Source organism: Gallinula chloropus (genome assembly GCF_964237585.1).
Source record: "Gallinula chloropus genome assembly, chromosome: 15".
Taxonomy (NCBI): Eukaryota; Metazoa; Chordata; class Aves; order Gruiformes; family Rallidae; genus Gallinula; species Gallinula chloropus.
The window spans coordinates 10,596,432-10,614,926 of NC_140100.1; the positions used below are offsets into that span (position 1 = coordinate 10,596,432).

An 18,495-nucleotide genomic window follows, 5' to 3' on the forward strand; every position below is an offset into this window, starting at 1 on the left:
CAAGGCAGTCTGAAGGGGGAGGAGGAGTACAAAAAGGAGTATCTAGAGCAAGATGGCTGGCTTCTGAGCAGTTCTCACACTCTGCTCAGTAACAAACAGTGGCTCTTCAAGTCTTTCTTGGTGCCATGACAAACAATACATTTTGAGAAGCTAGTAGCAGCACTCAATCTCAACCCTCCTCCTTCCCCCCTCCCAAGCCCTTGGTGCAGTGCTCTTGGTACCAGGAACACGCTAAAGACAAGGCAACTTCAGATTGTCTGTCCTTCCGCAGGGATGGGCAGACAGTCGCTGTGACAGAGGCCTTGGAAAGAAGAAACAAGCAAGATCATTTCAGCCAGGATTTGAAACCTTTCTAGTCCTCTGAAGAAACACATTTCTCTGCATAAAACAAGCCAGCTCTTGTAAGGCCCATACACTCTCAAGTTTGAGCCAAGTGCAGCTAACACTGCCACTGTCATGACTAAAGGCTTGCAGAGTTGCACGCTCCAGATGGGAAATATCAGTGCATCACCAAGAGCTTTGGAAAATTCAGCTGTAGGAAGCTAACAGATGAGTTCTGCTTTCTTTGAACAAGAGGTTAAGGCAAAGTTACAAAGATAAAATTCTGTTTACGGCATTACTCAAGACACTATGTAAAGGAGAATGTAGTAAATAACAAAAGCTAAAAACAATGTCAGAAGGTTAAGATTTGTTCTCTATCTGGCTTTGCAAGAGCAGAGCCACCAGCACAAACTGACGCCAACCTGGAGGACTGCAGGGTTACTTTTCCTGCTTTTTGCTCAAGTTCAAAACATCACGTTTCTGTCATTCAGGAGTTTCCCTTTCCAGAAGTAAAACCAGACATGAAATGCAACTTCTCTGGATTCCACAGCTGGAAAGAAGGGGGAGTGGCCTTGAAAACACACACTTACATTTTCCAAGAACCATTATTTTCCAGAGCCTGGAAAGGGTGGGGCACTCTTCTAGCATGAACTGATACATAGCTAAATGCTGATGCCCACAACCATATTTGCCAACATTCTCTGAAGAAAGAAGAGTCCCTCCTCTGTCTTCTTCCAGACTCTACCCTGCTGGAAAGAATAACTCTTAGTGTTCAAGCTCTGCCTGACTCAGCACAGGACTGCTCTAGTACATGTGATCCGGAGTAAACTCTGGGAGGATAACACTGAGAGAGGCTGAGCTCAGACTGCACCATCCAACTACTCTTTCCCCTTTTCTCTGCTTACCTACATGCCTCACGTCATCCCTGAGGCTGCACACACCTACAGCCTCGTATGAAATTCAAAGGTATTTTAGCACACCAAGAACACAGAAAGTAGCTGCTCCTGTACTTTGATGAGCTTTTCACTTCCAAGAGACAGTGGAAATAGCAGAAATTTATGAATTCTAATTGATAGGCTGATTATACTTGCTGGAGGTGGACACAACTGCACCTTATCCATCCCACTGCCAGTTGCAGCACAAGTGATGGCTTGTCTTTCCAAAGCAAGTCCACTGGATGCCTCCATCACACTTGTCTGTGCATCCCTTAAGAGAACCTCTGCTGTCCAAACCCCAGCTCTTGTGCTGCAGCTTGAGTCACATAAACAACAATGCCTTTTGGAGAGGCACAGCAAGGAGCTGACAGGGAGCCACACTGTACTCAATTTCCACTACATCTAAGCAAAATTCCAGTCACCAAAGAAAATACTACACAGAGACCAAGATAAAGCCAGCAGATACTCACGTTCTGAAACACTCCCGCATTGCTCCACGGCCAAAAGGCTAGGGGAAAGAGAAATGAATGAACAAAATCCCAGCACTGCCACTTCAACACAGTTAGTTATGAGCCAGTAAGAGAAACAACCACATCTTCCCCCTCTAGACCCTGCAGAAAGCAGCCCTCAAACAGGCTCTATGCAGTATCAATCTCCTCAAAACCCACTGGCAGCCTAAGTAGGAACTGGGGAAAAGATACTGGGGATAAGATACTGGGGCAAGGGCACCCTCAGTATCCCACAGAACAGGCATGGTATGTCTTAAAGAAGCTATCTGAATTCTCTCTCTGGTCTGCAGGAGCAGCTCTGCTGTGACCAACTAGAGAAGCTGGCTTTGCAGACCTCATGCTCTCTGCATTTGGCTTCTGCACAGAATATGCCAAACAGAGCATCACCTCCCCAATGCCAGACATGTCAGTAGCACAGAGCAACGGGACTCCAACACACCACCAACCCTGTGATTTAACTGGGAAGTGACAGCAGCTTCTACCCTCACATACAAAAAAATCAGTCTGTTTTCATCCTAATAGCAGAAATTATTTGGAAGCACACAAAACAGTAGGACTACTGCCAGGTAGGGAGATGAGGCCAGCAGGAAATGGGAGGGAGATCACTGGGAAAGAAATAAATGCCTCATGTTGCTGATGGGGAAGAACTGACTCCACATTCTGTTCTACTTTGGGAGAAAAGGCTGTTAGGACACCAAAACATAATGGATGAGACTAGGAAGAAGAGATCTGAAAAAATGGCATCATCAAGACTGCAAGATTTCTATATGGGGAAGACATCTTGCTGCCACTATTCATATCAGGAAGGAAATGACAAATTTGGCTGCTAATAAATATGAAGGACAGTGTGATCTTACTTGTGAAGCCATCTTGATGAGGACTTCATCTTCAACCCAGTCTCCAGTAACTGCATTGTACCTGCAAAAAGAGGTTACTTGTCTCTTAGAAAAACATTCCCAGCACATAACCTTCCTTATCTCTAGCTGATAGCTAAAAAGTTCTGATGCCAGCCCAACTTCTTGTCTTCCCACCACACTCCTGCCCTCCTTACTGACAGCTGTCCTACTGACAATAAACAGATTCTGCTACAAGAGCTAAATTCTTGCAAGGCTACAAAATTGGCTTTATTTGCTCTGATGGTAAATCCCCTCTGTGATGTCTAGGCAGTACACTGGGAACAAAAAGAGCATCACCAAGTCCTACATACTGGACAGGGCTTTCCCCCAACCCTGAGCTTGCATGAGCCTGGTACTGGCCAGGACTTTGCCACAGGGCGAGCAGAACACAGCACTAACTGTGAAAAGCAGCATGGCCAAGAACTGCCCAACACTGCACCAAGGCAGGAGCAAGCACCTGCACAACCCTACAGTAATACAGAGTGTGACTGTGGTTTCCCCCCAACCCCTTAACTCCAAACACAGTAAGAGCCAAATTGAGAACCAGAGCAGTTGAGTCACCAACACGACTGATTCTAACCTGACTCCCCCAACCTGCACTGAAGTACTTCATGCATGCAAACACCCTAGATACAGAACGTATGAGGGGGTATCACCCCAGTTTGCAACAGAGAAGAGGTGGACATAAGAATATCAGAGCCATCTCTTTTTAATAGGGTATTTGTGTACCTTAGCCCAATATTATCACTTATTTGTATATGCAAACTATTTCAGGACTGTGTGGCTGACCAGGGACAGATGCAATCTACAGGGAAGAAGTGCCCTGCGTGACCATGTCATGCAATGGGAAGGGTGGCCTCCCTGAACACGGTCGCTAAGTGGTAATTAACTGGCCTCTAACTCCTACCCCTTCCACCCAGAAACCTGTGTCAGTAGGGTAAATGTTTTGGCAAAGCCTGTGCTAAAGCACTGAGAATAGTTTAAGGGCCAAACTCAGTTCCAGCACGTACACCATGCCGAGCTATTCTGGGCGTCTTAAGGATTTAAATTCCAGCCACATGCAGCAATATTGCATCGATAGCAAAACTGCTATTTTCGGAAAGGCACAGAGTGTTATGTTGCCTTTTTCCCCCTAAACTGTTTAAACTAAGCATGCTGCCTCTCTATATGGATTTATTTTCTTATTAGATTAAGTTTACAGCATTAATAAATCAACCAGAAAATACTTTTCAGCCTTGCTTCCTGTCTGTATAGTGAAACTCAGAGATACTACTTAGGTGGGAGAAAGAATGTGATGCTGGTTTCCCAAAACGTTTATTTTTTGATCATGTGCAGTATTTACACATTCCTGGGAGATCCAGTTAAGACACACAGTGGACATTACTGAAAGTTCTTCAGCCATGTAATTACACATATTCTGCACTACACAAACAGCCCTTGCACAAACAAGTACATTCAGCTTAACATGAGCATTAAAAGCAGAAAGACCCACAGACCTGTAACGGGTGGCTTGCTCTGTCTCAATGTCCTCCAGATGAAATTCTGCCCAGGGATCAGGCATGTGCTTAGCTTTCTCAATCGCATGCTTCCATGTTTCCTGAAGAGGTCACAGACTGGCAGGTTATTTACAATCAACAGCAGCATTTTCTAAAGTACATCAGAATCCCAATGCTATGAAGTTGTACAACTTCCCAAGCCCCCAAAGCACTATTCAGAGCAGAGACAAAGTGGCACAGGAGACCACTCTGATATTCTACAACTTCAGTTATCATGACACACAGTTCAGAAGTATAAAGCCTCAGGTTTCTGTCCAGTAAAGTTACTGAGAACGGATCTAGTTTTAGTATATACCAATTATAATTTAAAATCCTCTTGTAATTTGCAAGGATCTCTGACATGCTGCAGACAGTGCTAAGTCACACCTAAGTGCTGTTAATTCACTTTTACTGCTTTGATTTTTAACTTTTTGTATCTAACAGCATATGCTGGCAGCGTAAGTGTAAAAAGTCCATTAGCAACAGAGCAATACAAAGGAAGAAAAGTTCTGCAAACTCCAAGGCCCCCCAAATTGTGCTGAGTATAAGAAAGAAGAAAATAGAATGTTGTAAAAATAGATTATTGTAACAATTCCAGACAAGTAGCTATTTCAATCTCCACCAAGTTAACAGTAAAAAAAAAAAATAAACCAAAGGAGTTTTCTGGAACATAAGGCATTTTTTTGCCAGCTAATTTGGATGCTTTTCTCCTAACATTCTGATCACCCTCCTTTTACACAGTTCCAAGAGAACTGGATACGATCCTGTGACGTGCCAAAGGCCTTCTGCCAGGTGAGCAGGAGAAAAGGCCACTCGGCACCCCTGTCAGTGAAGAATACTGAGCTCTGGGATTCTGTTACTGCCTCTCCCACTGAATTTCAAGTGTGCAGAGTCAATAACATTTAAAATATTGGTCTGGGTATTTTTGGTTTTGGAATTTAAGTATCAGCCAAAGCTTTTTGAAAATACAATATAAATTCCTGCCAGCAATGACAAAGGAAGTTTTTGAATCATCTGAACTTTTAAATTATTTATATTCCTTTGTATTTCAGCAGTGAATCTGCATACCTTGCAAACAATTTAAAAGCCCCCCTTCTGACAATGAAACCACAAAATGAACACAGATAAATAAAACAAGTTTAAAAGACATACTGAGAAAGACTTCCTGCAGACTTCATAATAAAATGAAGTTCACTCAGATCATGTGATGATACACGTTCAACATGGAGCTGGGAACTTCCACACATACACAAAAGAAATAGGGAGACAAAACCAAGTAGAACTGCTTGGTCAATTATCAATGTCATACCATTACTGAGTAGGGACTTCTCCAAAACATGATCTGTGTCTATACTAGGTAATTACTTAAATAAATTATTTGTGCTTGATCTTGTGAGGCGCTTTGTACAGTAACAAACAGAAACTGGGCTTCACAGAAATGATACTAACAGCACAATTTTTCCTCTGCTGTAGGCATGGGCTGCCATACAGATTAAGTACATGTCCTGCATCCACTCTATTCTTGTCCACAGTAGGAAACACTGTGAAGTAACAGCTCCAGATACACACTTTAAAAGAAGTGGTATCTCAGGGTAGATTAAAAAAAGATGGGTATTATTTCACTTAACAGGGGTTTTTTTCAGTTTTGACTTGATGATTTTTATGGGCTGAGGCAAGCAGTTCGCCCAGACAAAGTAATAAAAAAAAGGCCACAAAAGGAACAAAACATCTATTAGATATAGTGTTCACATTTTCTTTTTAACCTACCCGACTATGGTCAACCACAGAGCCATGCTTAGAACGATGCTGTGTGTCCTTCTAAAGGATGCACGAGAAACATAAAAGTAGGAAAACACATGTGATGAGACAAATGATTGACAGAGTCTCTGTTCTCTTTGTTAATTAAAAAAAAAAAATCCACTTAAAATCCACTCTTCAATTTATATTGCTAACTTCATTCTTAGAACATCTGTGAACAAAGCTGTTGGGGTAAGTTGTTAATTTTTAAAATTGGAAAATATGCATCAAACTGTTCTTGCCTATAAATTAGCTAATTAAACACTGCTGAGTCCTGTTTAAAGGCAGAGAGTGAGTAGTAGTTCTTGTATTTGACTCTGCATTTCGTCATTAATGGCCCACACTGCCACGAGCTCTGGGATCTGACAGGCAGACTCCGATTAGACCAAGTTATGGTGGTTTAAGATGTTCTCAGTTCTGGCCATCTGCTTCACCCTCTTGGAAGTCAACACCTCCACAGCTTAAGCAGCACATGAAGACTTGGCTTACTCCATATCTCAACCCAACACATTCTATCTATGATAGGAGCTAAAATGCCAAACTAGACATTGTGAAGCCCAAAGCATGGGCACGTACACTCTGCAGAACCAGTGTGACAGCCCAGGAGGGAGGAAATAATTGCAGTTTCTTAATTCCTTATCAGTTTTATCTCACACCACATGACTCAGAACCCACACTGCAAACCCCAAGGCAAGTGTTTATCACATGCTAAAACAAATTTAGACTTAGTTCCCTATTGGGTCTTCATTCGTTTAGCAGACCATATGCTAAAATCTGGCCCCCTGTCTATACTATAGTTTGACTCTTCACCTCCCTCAGGAATTTGTACCTTTCCATGTTTCTATTAATTAGCCTTGACAAAAATCTTACTGCAGACAAGATAGTTTCACTTTTAATGTGTTACTTGACATGCTATCTAATTGAAGTAAATTCTCTGGTATCTCTTCAGGAGTAAAGCATGCATTAGGCATAACCAAGATTTTCAAGTATTTATTACATATTTGTTAATACTTATAATGAGAAATGTGTTAATTAAATCCCAGTCTAGACAAAACCCAAGAGACATGCCAGTTTAGCACAAATGGTGCATGTTTGGAACATCTAACCTACAGAGTGAACATCACTTGTGTTCTTAAGGCTCCACTGCCTGTGGGTTGGTCTCCCTTTGCCTGGCCTGATCTGTGCAAAGGGAGCAGAGTAGAAAAGGACACTCACTGCCAAGGAAGCACCAACTGCACCACTGTGACCTCTCCGCAAAGCTGCAATTGTTGGTCATTTTGTAAAGGTCAGACACCATTCAAGTATACAGTCAGGAACTACTGCCAGCATGACACTTCATGCCCAGGCACAACAGCCAACATGCTGCATGCTCCCTAAGGAAGAACTGTAACTGAAAAAACTATAATTACTATTTTACCATTTAGAATTTTATTTGTCCAAATAAAAATATTATGGCTTTTCACCTCTGTTGGCAAAATCCACAATAAAATGTCTCGTGTCAGGCCCCAGTTTGGCTCACAAGTATCACCTTTCAAACCTCCCAATCAATGTATGGCTTTTTTTAAATGGTTTTATCAGAATGGCAGTGAATTGTTTGCCTGGATTCTGACGCCTTTGTAGATGAAGATCTACTGAACTAAAGGGACAGTTTGCAATTCAATGGCAGTGTCAGGCTATTGGCTTAATGAAATTAACTGCAGGTCTGGAAAAAACAGATTTTTTTTTTAATTGAAAAGTGATAGTTATAAGAAATGAAGCAGTTAGAGATCTCTCATGCCAACTTAAATAAAACCAAAACCTTACCAAGGCTGGAACCAATACTTACCTTAAAGCTGAATGAGTTTCTGGGAGAAGAGCTTGAACTGTACTGTTCAGTTTTTGCTAAGTTGCTATAATAATTGTCAGCTTTGATGCTGGCAGACTTGTTAGAAACTGGATCATCAGTTATTGGACAGATAAAATAATTGTCTTCATCATCACTATCAGCATCAAGGTAATTTCCAGAGCTCGCTGTAGTTGATCTGGCATTATCGATCCCTTCCATACGAAAAATAAGGTCCTCGTCTGCCATGTTTGCGGGAGGCTGATTTGACTCCCGCCGTGATTAAACCAGCCAGTATTCTGATGCTCACACAAAGGGAGGGAAGAAGCTAAATGGGAGAGAAGGAAAAGAAGGGGAAAAAAAGGGGTGATATTAAAACAACAAATGATGCGTGGAACTGATGTCAGCACACTGAGAGAAAAAAATCATTAGTATATGGCTCTATGGAAGCGATCCCCACGTACCCACATGTGGTTTTGAACACTTCAGTGCCAGATCTGGGTTTCCAGGCAGCACTCAGTTTTTAAATTGCTGCAGGATTGAGGGAAGAAGATAACCAAGTAGAGAAGAATACTATAAAGTCTGAAGGATTGCAAACACGTCCTGTTGCCTACCGCTGACATTTGTTAATGCTCCTATCTCCTTTGAATGTTTTCATTCTTCTCTATCTGAAAGATGACAACACTAGAAACTTCACAGTTTTACCTCCAACATCACAGTCAGGTTTTCAAATTTTTCCAGGAAAAGTCTTCTCAAGGATACTGCATACAAATTAAAGAGGTTAAGAGAATATTATTGTGCCAGCATAAAAAATTGTCCCATCACTTCTGAGATTTAAGTTGGCTTTTGGCTCACATACAGCAAGTGGTCCGCTGTGCAAAGCACCCTGCCCGGGCTACCCAGGGCATCCTCAGAAGGTCAAAGGACAAGAGGCCAAGAAAGGAGGCCTGCCATTCCACTGCTGCTGCCCAGCTGCACTCACTAGTAGACTACAAACACTAGAGGAAGTATGTGTAAGGGGCACGTGTTTTACACTCAGTGAAGGGATTTCAATTTGGACCAGTCCTACACGATCTAAACAATCCTCGTCCAGCTCCAAAGACAGCAGATGTGGCAATCTGCTCAACAGCATCAAGTCTCTGAGCTGCATTCACATTAAGCACTGGTTAATAGTTCTCTTCCGGAGAGGTTAGATGCCTTGACTTTGTCATTGGTTACGTCACCTTTTTATTAGCATTCTGGATCCTAAAGAACAGAATAGGTTGGGTTTGGCTTCTCCCAAGTCCTAGCTCCACAGTAAACTAAGCAAATTGAAAGTAAAAGCAGTAGCGCGAGGCAGACAGGCCATGGATCTTTATTACAATCTGACCAATTATTTATAAAGCCAGAAGGTGACATTCTACATAAATACTTCACAGAGGCATTCTGACACATTAAACAACATCAGAGTCAACAATATGTGGAGTTCTATATGGGTATCCAAACCGCAGCGCTGCACAGGCTCCCATCTTATCGCAGCTAATTCACCAGGCAGAACACAGACACTGTACAGCCCATCTGCTGCAACAGGCATGTGTTATAAAAAAAAAAAAGGTAGGTGAATCATGGAACTATTTTTTTCCTGGAGCTCAGGTTCCACCCCTGGAGATCTTGCAACGGGAACATGCCCAGCAGTCAGTTTCCACCCCATAAACAGTTTGTGATGATTCAGCAGAACTCAAACTCAGAAATAAACTCCTGCAGGCCCAAGCTACACGGGGTGAGCACTACGTCTTTCACACATTACCAGCCACAGAGATGCAAACAGTTTCCATGTTTTTTTCCCCTCTGAACTCTTGTCCTTTTCCTGCCAAGCCCACCTGCATGATCAAGTGCCTATGGAGGCTTCCTGCTGTCGAGGAAGGAATGAACAGCCAGAGTGGAGTAGGTCTGTGATTCATCTAATAGCAGCTGCTTGGAGAGCAGAGAGATCTTCACAGAACAATAATCTATTCCCATTCATATGTTTTTCTAATTGCTATGTGAAGTACGTTTCCTGAAACTGTTCTCATTAACTACACTAACTGTTTCAGAGGAATTTCCTGAAGTCTCTAACACTTTTGCCAAATTTAATGACTTTCTGTAATGACTTTTATACCCAACTGCATCAAAAGCTCTGACCACACTAAAGAGAGCACACAGACTGAAGTGAAATGACCTTTCTGCCACATACATTCATTAATTGTTTCTTCTATTGAGATTACAACAACTTACAACTGATTCCCCTATGAGCGTATCCTGCTTGGAGCTTTCCAGGTCACTCCACTGTTTCCTGTTGCATTTTCAGTCAATGCTGAGGTCAATCAGCAAATCTGATCACAGCCAAGCTGACAGCAAAGAACAACCTGAGTCATTAAAACTTGCCAGGAGAATCTAACACCTGGGCAGAAACCTAATGGGCACCAATACAGCACAGCTTCTTCCACACCACAAGTACTGCAGTGAACTAGGGCAGGTCTGCATTGAGGGTCTGACATCCTCTCCATCCATATCTTGGGGATTTACTTCAGAATAACTAGTCTTGTCTCAGGGAGTGGGTATCACTAGCAGCTGTGCTACGTTCAGTGTGAGGAGTTTAGTTTGCAAGCACCAAGCCTGTGCTTCAATATGCATCAAAGTGCAACGAGCTGAAATGATCAGGAGACTCTTTTCAGAAACGCTTTTCCAATAGAACAAAAAGCCAGTGTGAGCCCAACCAAGGGGAAGGCTGGAAAGGGACAGACCACAAGAACTGGGCTTGATCAAGCAGTGCTTGATTTTACTGTAAAAATAATAAAGCAGATTTACAAACCACACCATGGCTCTTAAACCACTGTCAGAACTTAAGGGTATTTTCCTTGAAGCAATGAGAAACCACTTGCACAAGCTTTCAGGCCCACTCAGTGGGAATATTTTCTCCTCGTTTTAGCTTTGATTATTCACATTGTTCTGCAGCCTGAAAAACAGGAAGGGGTTAGATGAATGCAAAATAATCATTCAAATCTTCACACAGATTTAGCTGAGTTTAAACAAATATTTGCTGGCAAGTCTGCTGCAGTGAATTTTGCTGGCTGTTCAGATGGGTGCTGCGAGTACTACAGTCAGGTCTGCCTCTTGTTCTTGATTAGAGGGCAGAATTAGACTACATAAAGCAACATATTTTGATTTGTTTCACATAATATCTATGTTTAAATTCTTTTCGTCCTACAGCCCCGAAAATATAATTTTGCACTTCATTTATTCTCAGTATTACACAAATATCACTCTTCCTTCTGACATCATCTAATGGGAGCATCATCTGTTTTACACACAAGCAAAATGATATGTACCTGGAAGAGGCAGAAGTCTATATAGGTACTATGAAAATACATGCACCTACAACAGAGAGGATTAGTTAGCATTTTCAAAATTTGGCCCTTATGCTGGGTGTGCAACAGCACACAACTTAGAGCAGACACTTTTAAGTGTCCCATCAATTGCTTAGTTCCACAATAACCTCACCCAACAAGCTAAGTCAGGGGGTTTCACACAGCTAGCCTAAAAAGACAACTATAAAACAAGGTTTTCAGCTTTGTTTCACTGTTATCCTTCAGCTCTGTACATATTCAACCTCCTTTCTCCATGAAATCATACCAGATAAGTGCACTTCTACAGCAGTATTCACAGCTGCAGACCTTACACCAGCCACCACAGAAACAGTGCCTTCACATACAGCAGCTTTCACCAGCAACATTACATTGTTGGCTTCTGCCTTTCTGAGGGAGGCAGCACTCCCACAGCTCACCTACCAACACAGCCAACACAAGCACTCCAGCTGCATCAGGCAGCTACAGTAAACCACTGCTGAAGGAGGTCTGGACCAACCCATCTGACCTGGCACTGAAGCAGCTCTGGAGCATCCAATCTGCTCTCCTAACAAAGACCACAGGAGAGCAGCTGTCTGGAAAAAGGCAGCAGCACATACCTGGAAGGGGCAGGTATCCTCAGCTGCCACTACCATTTTTACTGCAATCACCTTACTAGAGGCTAACAAGTATTTGAGAACGTTAACCTCTACTGCTTGTCAATACATGCAAACAGCAGATGTAAAGTGACACTTCAAGTATGGGACTAAATCCAAGATATACTGTAGCAGCAGACTAGCCTCATCAGCTGCTGCCCTGCACTTATTTCTACCCCTGCAGTCCCACACAGCAGCAGATCCACCAGGTCTGAAAAGCAGCAACAGCAACAGGAATGCAGGTTGTTAGGCAGCAGTGATTGCAAACATGCAGAGTTTCTGAGACCTGCTGGGTAAATGGAACATCACACACAAATCAGTTTGCATTCTAAGCTAATGGTGTTTATAAAGCTATCCCAGTTTTCTATTTTTAAAGGACTTGTGGTGGTTACTTTGGAAGTGTCTTTACTAAAAAACATCCTGACATAACATGCTCTTTAAAATAAAATTCAATAACCAAACTTTGAACTACACAAACACTGCTCTACACCTCATAGTTTATCTGACCAAAAGCCTTATTAAAATGCCTAAGCTTCTTCCCAAGAGTTATATTCCGAGCTTTTACATTATGGCATAAAGCCATACCATCCAGGAATCCCTGTTACTACTGCTGCTATGTTTGGATCATTTAGTCTTTAATATCCATTACAGAAGCTTTCTCAGGGGTAAGCAGTCAGCAACACAATCCTGCATGATCACATAGAACCTGTTATTTAAAATATTACCCCCTCCAATCCATTACAAAAACATATTGCAACTTTTTAGATGAAAAATTAATATAATTTAAAATACAGTTAGTTATTAGATCTGCTCCAGTCTCTTAAGTTTGGGTTTTTCCAATGCCTGCCTGAAATAGTTTTTTTTTCTCATGCCTTTCTACTCAAGAGCCATACCGCCAGGAGGGGCAGGTGAGCTGCAAGGCCAATCCACTGTGTTGGCAAGCTAAGGGCATATGCAAACACAGATAAGAGGAAAATTCACATCACAGTGCTGGTAAAACATGTCTCACTTCTTATAGGGTGTCTGCGGCTACAAAATACCTCTGGGTTTGGCGAGATCCTTGAGCAAGACCCCACAGCTGCTTCAGCTTTGAAATGTGCCTTAATTCATCCCAAAGAACTGAGCAATAGGAATGCTTTCATCAGCAAAACAAGGGACAACTAGAGCACCTCCAGCTGTTTGTTGGGGGCTGTGTCAGCTCAGACACAGACCACTGCACCACTTGAGCTCAGGACAGGGGAACTGGAACTGTCCTAGAGCAGAGAAAGTCCCACTGTGCGTTGTAAAGCAGCACTAAGGCAAGAGTGATTTCCCTCTCCCTAGTAAACAGTGAATCACTTTTGGTTTCATATCACACCAGCTAAAGACTAGGACCAAGGAGGTTTTTTCTTCTGAGAAAGAAGTAATTTTTTTTCACATTAACATTCTTTTAAACTACAGATTTGAAACTTAGCTTAACCAACTATGCAGGCTTACAAGGTATTGCTATCATGTTTATGAACTACTGACACAAAGCTGCCTAACATGGTCCAGAACAGCCACACTGCTATGTTAACATCCTGCAACACGTTACAGAACTACTGTGCTTTCCAAACACACAACTGACCCCTGTGAAGCATATATCTCATCTGCATCACACACTGGCAAGAAAACAGGTTCAGTGAGTCAAGGTAAGAGCTCTGATAAAAAAACCCAAGATTTTAAAAAAAACAACCAGAAATGCCTCAGATTCTGGCTACTTCTGACCAACCACATCTTACCAGCAGAGATCTTCAAATGAGAAGCCTTTACTTCAGGTCCCTACCAGTGTGTCACTACTGCAAACAGCACGGCAGAAATCACATCCAGCTTGTGTGCAAGCGCAGCTGGGATAACGCATCGCCTCAGCTAGAGAGTCGTAGAGGACAGCGATGCAAAATTCATGAAGCAAAAGGGAGTTTGTCTGCACCAGTTCACAGGACGAAGCATATGAGACTCAAAGCCCCGTACAAGGAAACACACCGTGGTTTCAAACACGTAAATGGCTTTCAGAGTTGCAAGCAGTAAAGCACTGAGACAACCCCTCCGAGTCACGTCCACCCTTCTGCCAAACACACAAACAGCACCAGCTAAATGAGGACAGTATATATATAGAAAAAGGGAACTTTTAATGTTCTTCCACTGTCGTTAATACCTTTAATTAACTTGCTTTAAATACCCTGTACACCTAACTGACTTTTTGTAAGCATTTGTTCAGTCCTCCACATTGCTAGCCAGCCCTATGATTTATGTGTATTGAAGCGTTTGAAAAGTGATCCAAATACAAATGGCCCCAAAGGCTACTGCAGCCTGTCACGACATACGCAGCCAGTCACCCACAGGCGGGCAGCTTCTAGCCCCCCGCCCGCTTTGCACGCACCAGCACTGTTCTCTTGGGCTGGTCTACAGTTACAAACGGGATCTGGGGACTCTTAAACAGGGCGTGCCCTACGATTAATTGCACTGCCCTGCAAACATGTATGGATTCAAATGTTATCTCCAGGCACAAGCACAGGAGCGTTGCCCAATATAAAAATAGCAGGACAGCATTTTTAGGTCACCACAGGAGCTCACGGCTTGGCCGCTGGCCTCAGTAAGGCTCCAGCCGTAAGTTGTTCACCATTTGTTGTAATCGACCCCCCCCCCCACTTACCCACTCTGCCCTCCGCACTTCACCCAGCGAGCAGCCTGCCGACCTTCCACCGGTGTCGGTCCCCGCACCGCGACGGTACCTACCGGGTTAGTGCAGCCCAGGCCCCGTCCCAGCCTGTGCAGGACAATCCCGCTGCCACCACCGCCTCCGCCCGTCCCTAGCAGGCAAGCGGGCGCGCAGCCGCCCTGCTGAGGGGAGGCGGGCAAAGGGCCGCCCCTCACCTCCCGCGCAGCCGCCGCCTTCCCGCCCACCGCGCTGCCGGGCGGCTCCTCACTCTCAGGCGGGCGGGGCGGGAGCTGCTCGCAACCTGCCAGGTGTTTGATTCCTGTGAGAAAAACGTTGAAGACCCAAAAGATATCGAGGAGAAACCCCCCGATCAGCGCTGTCAGGCGTCTCCCGAGCGCTGCTTGCAAGAGCGGAGCCTGGGGTTTATTTCTGTGTCCCTTGCGTCCGAGCCGAAACGCGAGTTTCCCAGGGCAGGTGCTCCCACAGGGAGGGCCAAGGACCCCAGCCCGAGGGAAGGCCAGCAGCAGACATAAAGCACCAGCCGTGGGGCCTGCGGGGACTCCCTGTCCTTCAGGTTGGCCTTGGCATTGAAATTAAACTGCACACCACTCCATTTCCCCACGAGAAGGGGCATGCACCAGATTTCAAGATCCAAAGGCTTCAGATTTCCTCAAAGCACCCATATTTGCTTTCTTCCGAAAACATTGGCTGGCTGGGTTGAAAATACCCATGTTTAAGCTTTTCCTCAAACTAGAATTTATAGAAAATTCAAATAAAACTACTTATCATTTCATGGGTTCTATGCAAATTAATGTAAATAGATTCTGGCTTAACTGTATGATTTGGCAATCTGCAAAGAATATGCCCTTTTTACTGTCACTAAATCTCCTGTTCAGACAAATAATCCTCATCAGTGCAATTTACCACGAGTAGTGGTTACGAAACCAAGAATGGAAGATATGAGTATATCCTTTGTGACAGATGGACGGTCTCTTGTGGCATCACAGACAGAACACACAATTCCTGTGCTCTGCAGAGAGCGAGGCAACATGGAACCGTTGCAGCAATGCTAGTGCTGGGATAATCTTCAGGAGAATGATTACTAATATTTCATTAAAAACATCCAGAGCAGATGCTCTGACTCTCTGCCAGGAACAGCCGCCTGCCACCACCATTACTTATGTAAATTAAATTGCATCTTAGCTTGGAGAACAGAGGGAGTAGCACGTGTGTGTGCAGGAACACCGCCTGCGATTTGAGGGTGAAACCTGCAATTTTGGCAGCAATTTCCAGCCCTACACTGAGGATGCAGCCCTTGTTTGAGAACATGAAGTGGAGACTTGACGGAGCCCCCATTTAATGCTGCTTCAGACACGCACGTTTCTGGGTAGCCTCAAATTCCTGCAGAGTTTAAGCTCAAATTAAAGAGCTTTACAACATTTGTGAATTGTGCAGAAAAAAACCCCGACACAACAGAGATCCTATTCATTTCCCAGCTATAAAGCACCGCTGTAAATATTAATAGCTATCAAAAACTAAGTGATTTTACTCTATCAGCACCTGAGCACCCTGGGGAGCGCAGCACCCGGCAGGGCTGCTGTCAGGATGCCTCAGAGCAGGGCCTGGGAAGAGGGCAGACTTGTCAAATTAATTCTGAAGGCCTGGTGGAAGCCAGATGCCCAGTTCCCACTGCATGAAAATGGGTTGATAATAGGTTTAAAAAAATAATAAAAAATCACCACCTGCTATCATAGGCTACTGATAACAGTGAAATATTGGTGTGACACGTGAGCACAACTAACAAGTCACGAGAGTAACTGGCTTTAAACTCATAAATACACAGCATTGTCTTGGACTAAAAGGGGCATATGGCTGTGTTATACTATATAACCTCACAGAGAGGGTTTTGCCATATCAGCATAGTTAAGTTACACCATCTCAAGCTACACATTTCTCAGGCTCTAGCACCCTGATGCAAGGGAGTACTTACTTTCAGGCTTAAGTCTGGGGCTTCTCTCTTCTACAACGTTTTCTTAAAAGGTCAGGGATGATAAAGTTCTGTTTAGATGTCACGTATTATGTACCTTACACTTGAGTTTGATTCACAGGTTTTGTTTGAAAATATTAAAAATGAGACAAAAAATGGCAACCTAGGAAATAAATGACCTGCAGGTCTAGTACATTATTCTTTTATTAAATATCCTTATTCTTTTATTTAATATCCTTATCAATGCATATATATATATATATTTATTTTCCAAGAGCACCGAAATTGAAAAGTTTCAGTATGCTCATGTTAAATGAGGCTGTTTCAGAATTGCTCTTCTAGGGAACTGCAGGTTTTGAAAGGAAAAAGAATGCATGCTCCAGACAATACTATTTTCCAGAGCTGATTGTTCTGGTCGCAACTAAAGACCCAGATGAAAAATTCTAAGTCAATTAATTCTCAGACAGTTTGTGCCTAAATACTCCTGTGACAGTCCCTTCTTACAAAGTAAGCTCAGTTGGTCATAAACCTTACTTCAGCCATATGGTAGGTGCATATACATAAAACTTCATGGAGCACCAGTGCATGGCTTCCTATGGGAAGAGCAATGGCAGGCATCATTTCTCTGTGGTGTGGTTCTAGTTGCATTTAGTCGTCATGTTTTTAGCTCTGTCTGTAAAGTAATTACACATATTCCTCCTGCAGACCTCCAAAAGTAAAAGACTTCATATTTCTACTCACCAGTGACAGCTTGAATCTGGTTGCCAAACCCAGCTCCCTCATCGAGATGGACAGAAGCCCCAGCTTACACCATGCCCCAGCTCAGCAGCAGGTAAGCACGGCAGGGCGCGACCTGGTCTGACAGAGCCGTGTCTGCGCAGCCCTGGCCCCCAGCTGCGCTTTGTACCAGACTCCGCAGCTCCATGTTGGGCAGCACCCAGATAAGGGCAGCCAGGAGCCTCCCCTTTCGGGTGGGAATGGCTCAGCTGCAGACACACGGCCATGCCAAGTCAGCACCTGGCTGGGAAGGTCACCACCCCCGTGGGGCCACCAGCGGAGGGCTGCTCTCGCACCTGCGTGGCCAGGGCAGGGACATCCCTGGGGTGGCAGAACTGCACAGAGCCCTGGACAAGCTGCTGTGGGGGACAGGCAGCGCCTTGCCTGGCAGGTCCCCGCCAGAGCGTCCCGGGGAGGAGGGAACGATGCCCGGGGGCTGGCCGGGTCCCAGGGGCCGCCACGCTCCGGCCTTCGCAGGCGGCAGCCGCGGCTCGCGGGCAGCGCTCAAGCCACGTGTGCAGCCCGCGCCAGGCGCGCGACTGCGGCGCCACCTACCGGGCGCGCACCGCCCACCGCGGCGCCTCAGGAGAGGGACGGGCTCAGGCGGCGCCTCCGGCAGCCCCGACCGCGGAGCCCTCCCCCGGAGACGGAAGAAATCGCGCCCGTTGCTGCAGTTGCGTTTCCCGGGGTAGAAGAGCACCGGCCAGGCGCGCCGTAGGGCGCTGCGGTAGCGGAGACACAGGTGGGCGGCACGTGCGGGTGGGTGGGGAGAGCAGCGGCGCCGCCCCCCTGAAAGAGGCCTGGCGGGCGCCTGAGCACCCAGGCGGTAGCGTGGCCGAGTGGTCTAAGGCGCTGGATTTAGGCTCCAGTCATTTCGATGGCGTGGGTTCGAATCCCACCGCTGCCAAGTTGTTTTGTACCCGCCGTGGCGGTAGCTCCTTTTCGCTGCCCGACCAGCGAGGCCGTGGGGGCGGTGAGCGGGGCAGTGCAGATGGCTCCGTGACCGGCGGGCACGGCACCCCGCGGCCGCTCAAGGAGGAGGAAGGCGATGGGGTTTGCCAGTCGTTCTCGTTAAAATGGAATCACAGGAAGCTGTGGTATATATTGAGAGGAAAGTGGCTTCACCTCCCTGCGTGACTTTTGGATTAAAAATAAAGAGAAACACTAATTGTGGCAAACAGCCTTCCCTCCTGGTACCTTACTGCACTCTCAGCCCCCTGG

The 18,495-nt window shown here is 44.8% G+C and overlaps 1 protein-coding gene across 1 annotated transcript in view; it reads right to left on the reverse strand.

Moving 5' to 3' along the window:
• EEF2K (eukaryotic elongation factor 2 kinase) overlaps positions 1–14,666 on the reverse strand; it is a 29,504-nt gene extending 14,838 nt beyond the window's left edge. Inside the window, exons 1-5 of the mRNA XM_084271147.1 lie at positions 14,588–14,666; positions 7,819–8,143; positions 4,158–4,258; positions 2,623–2,683; positions 1,727–1,764 (exon numbers count right to left, since the gene is read on the reverse strand). Coding sequence (XP_084127273.1) covers positions 1,727–1,764; positions 2,623–2,683; positions 4,158–4,258; positions 7,819–8,064 — 446 coding nt within the window. The 5' untranslated portion in view covers positions 8,065–8,143; positions 14,588–14,666. The remainder of the gene's footprint in view (positions 1–1,726; positions 1,765–2,622; positions 2,684–4,157; positions 4,259–7,818; positions 8,144–14,587) is intronic.
• Between the last annotated feature and the right edge of the window lie 3,829 nt (positions 14,667–18,495).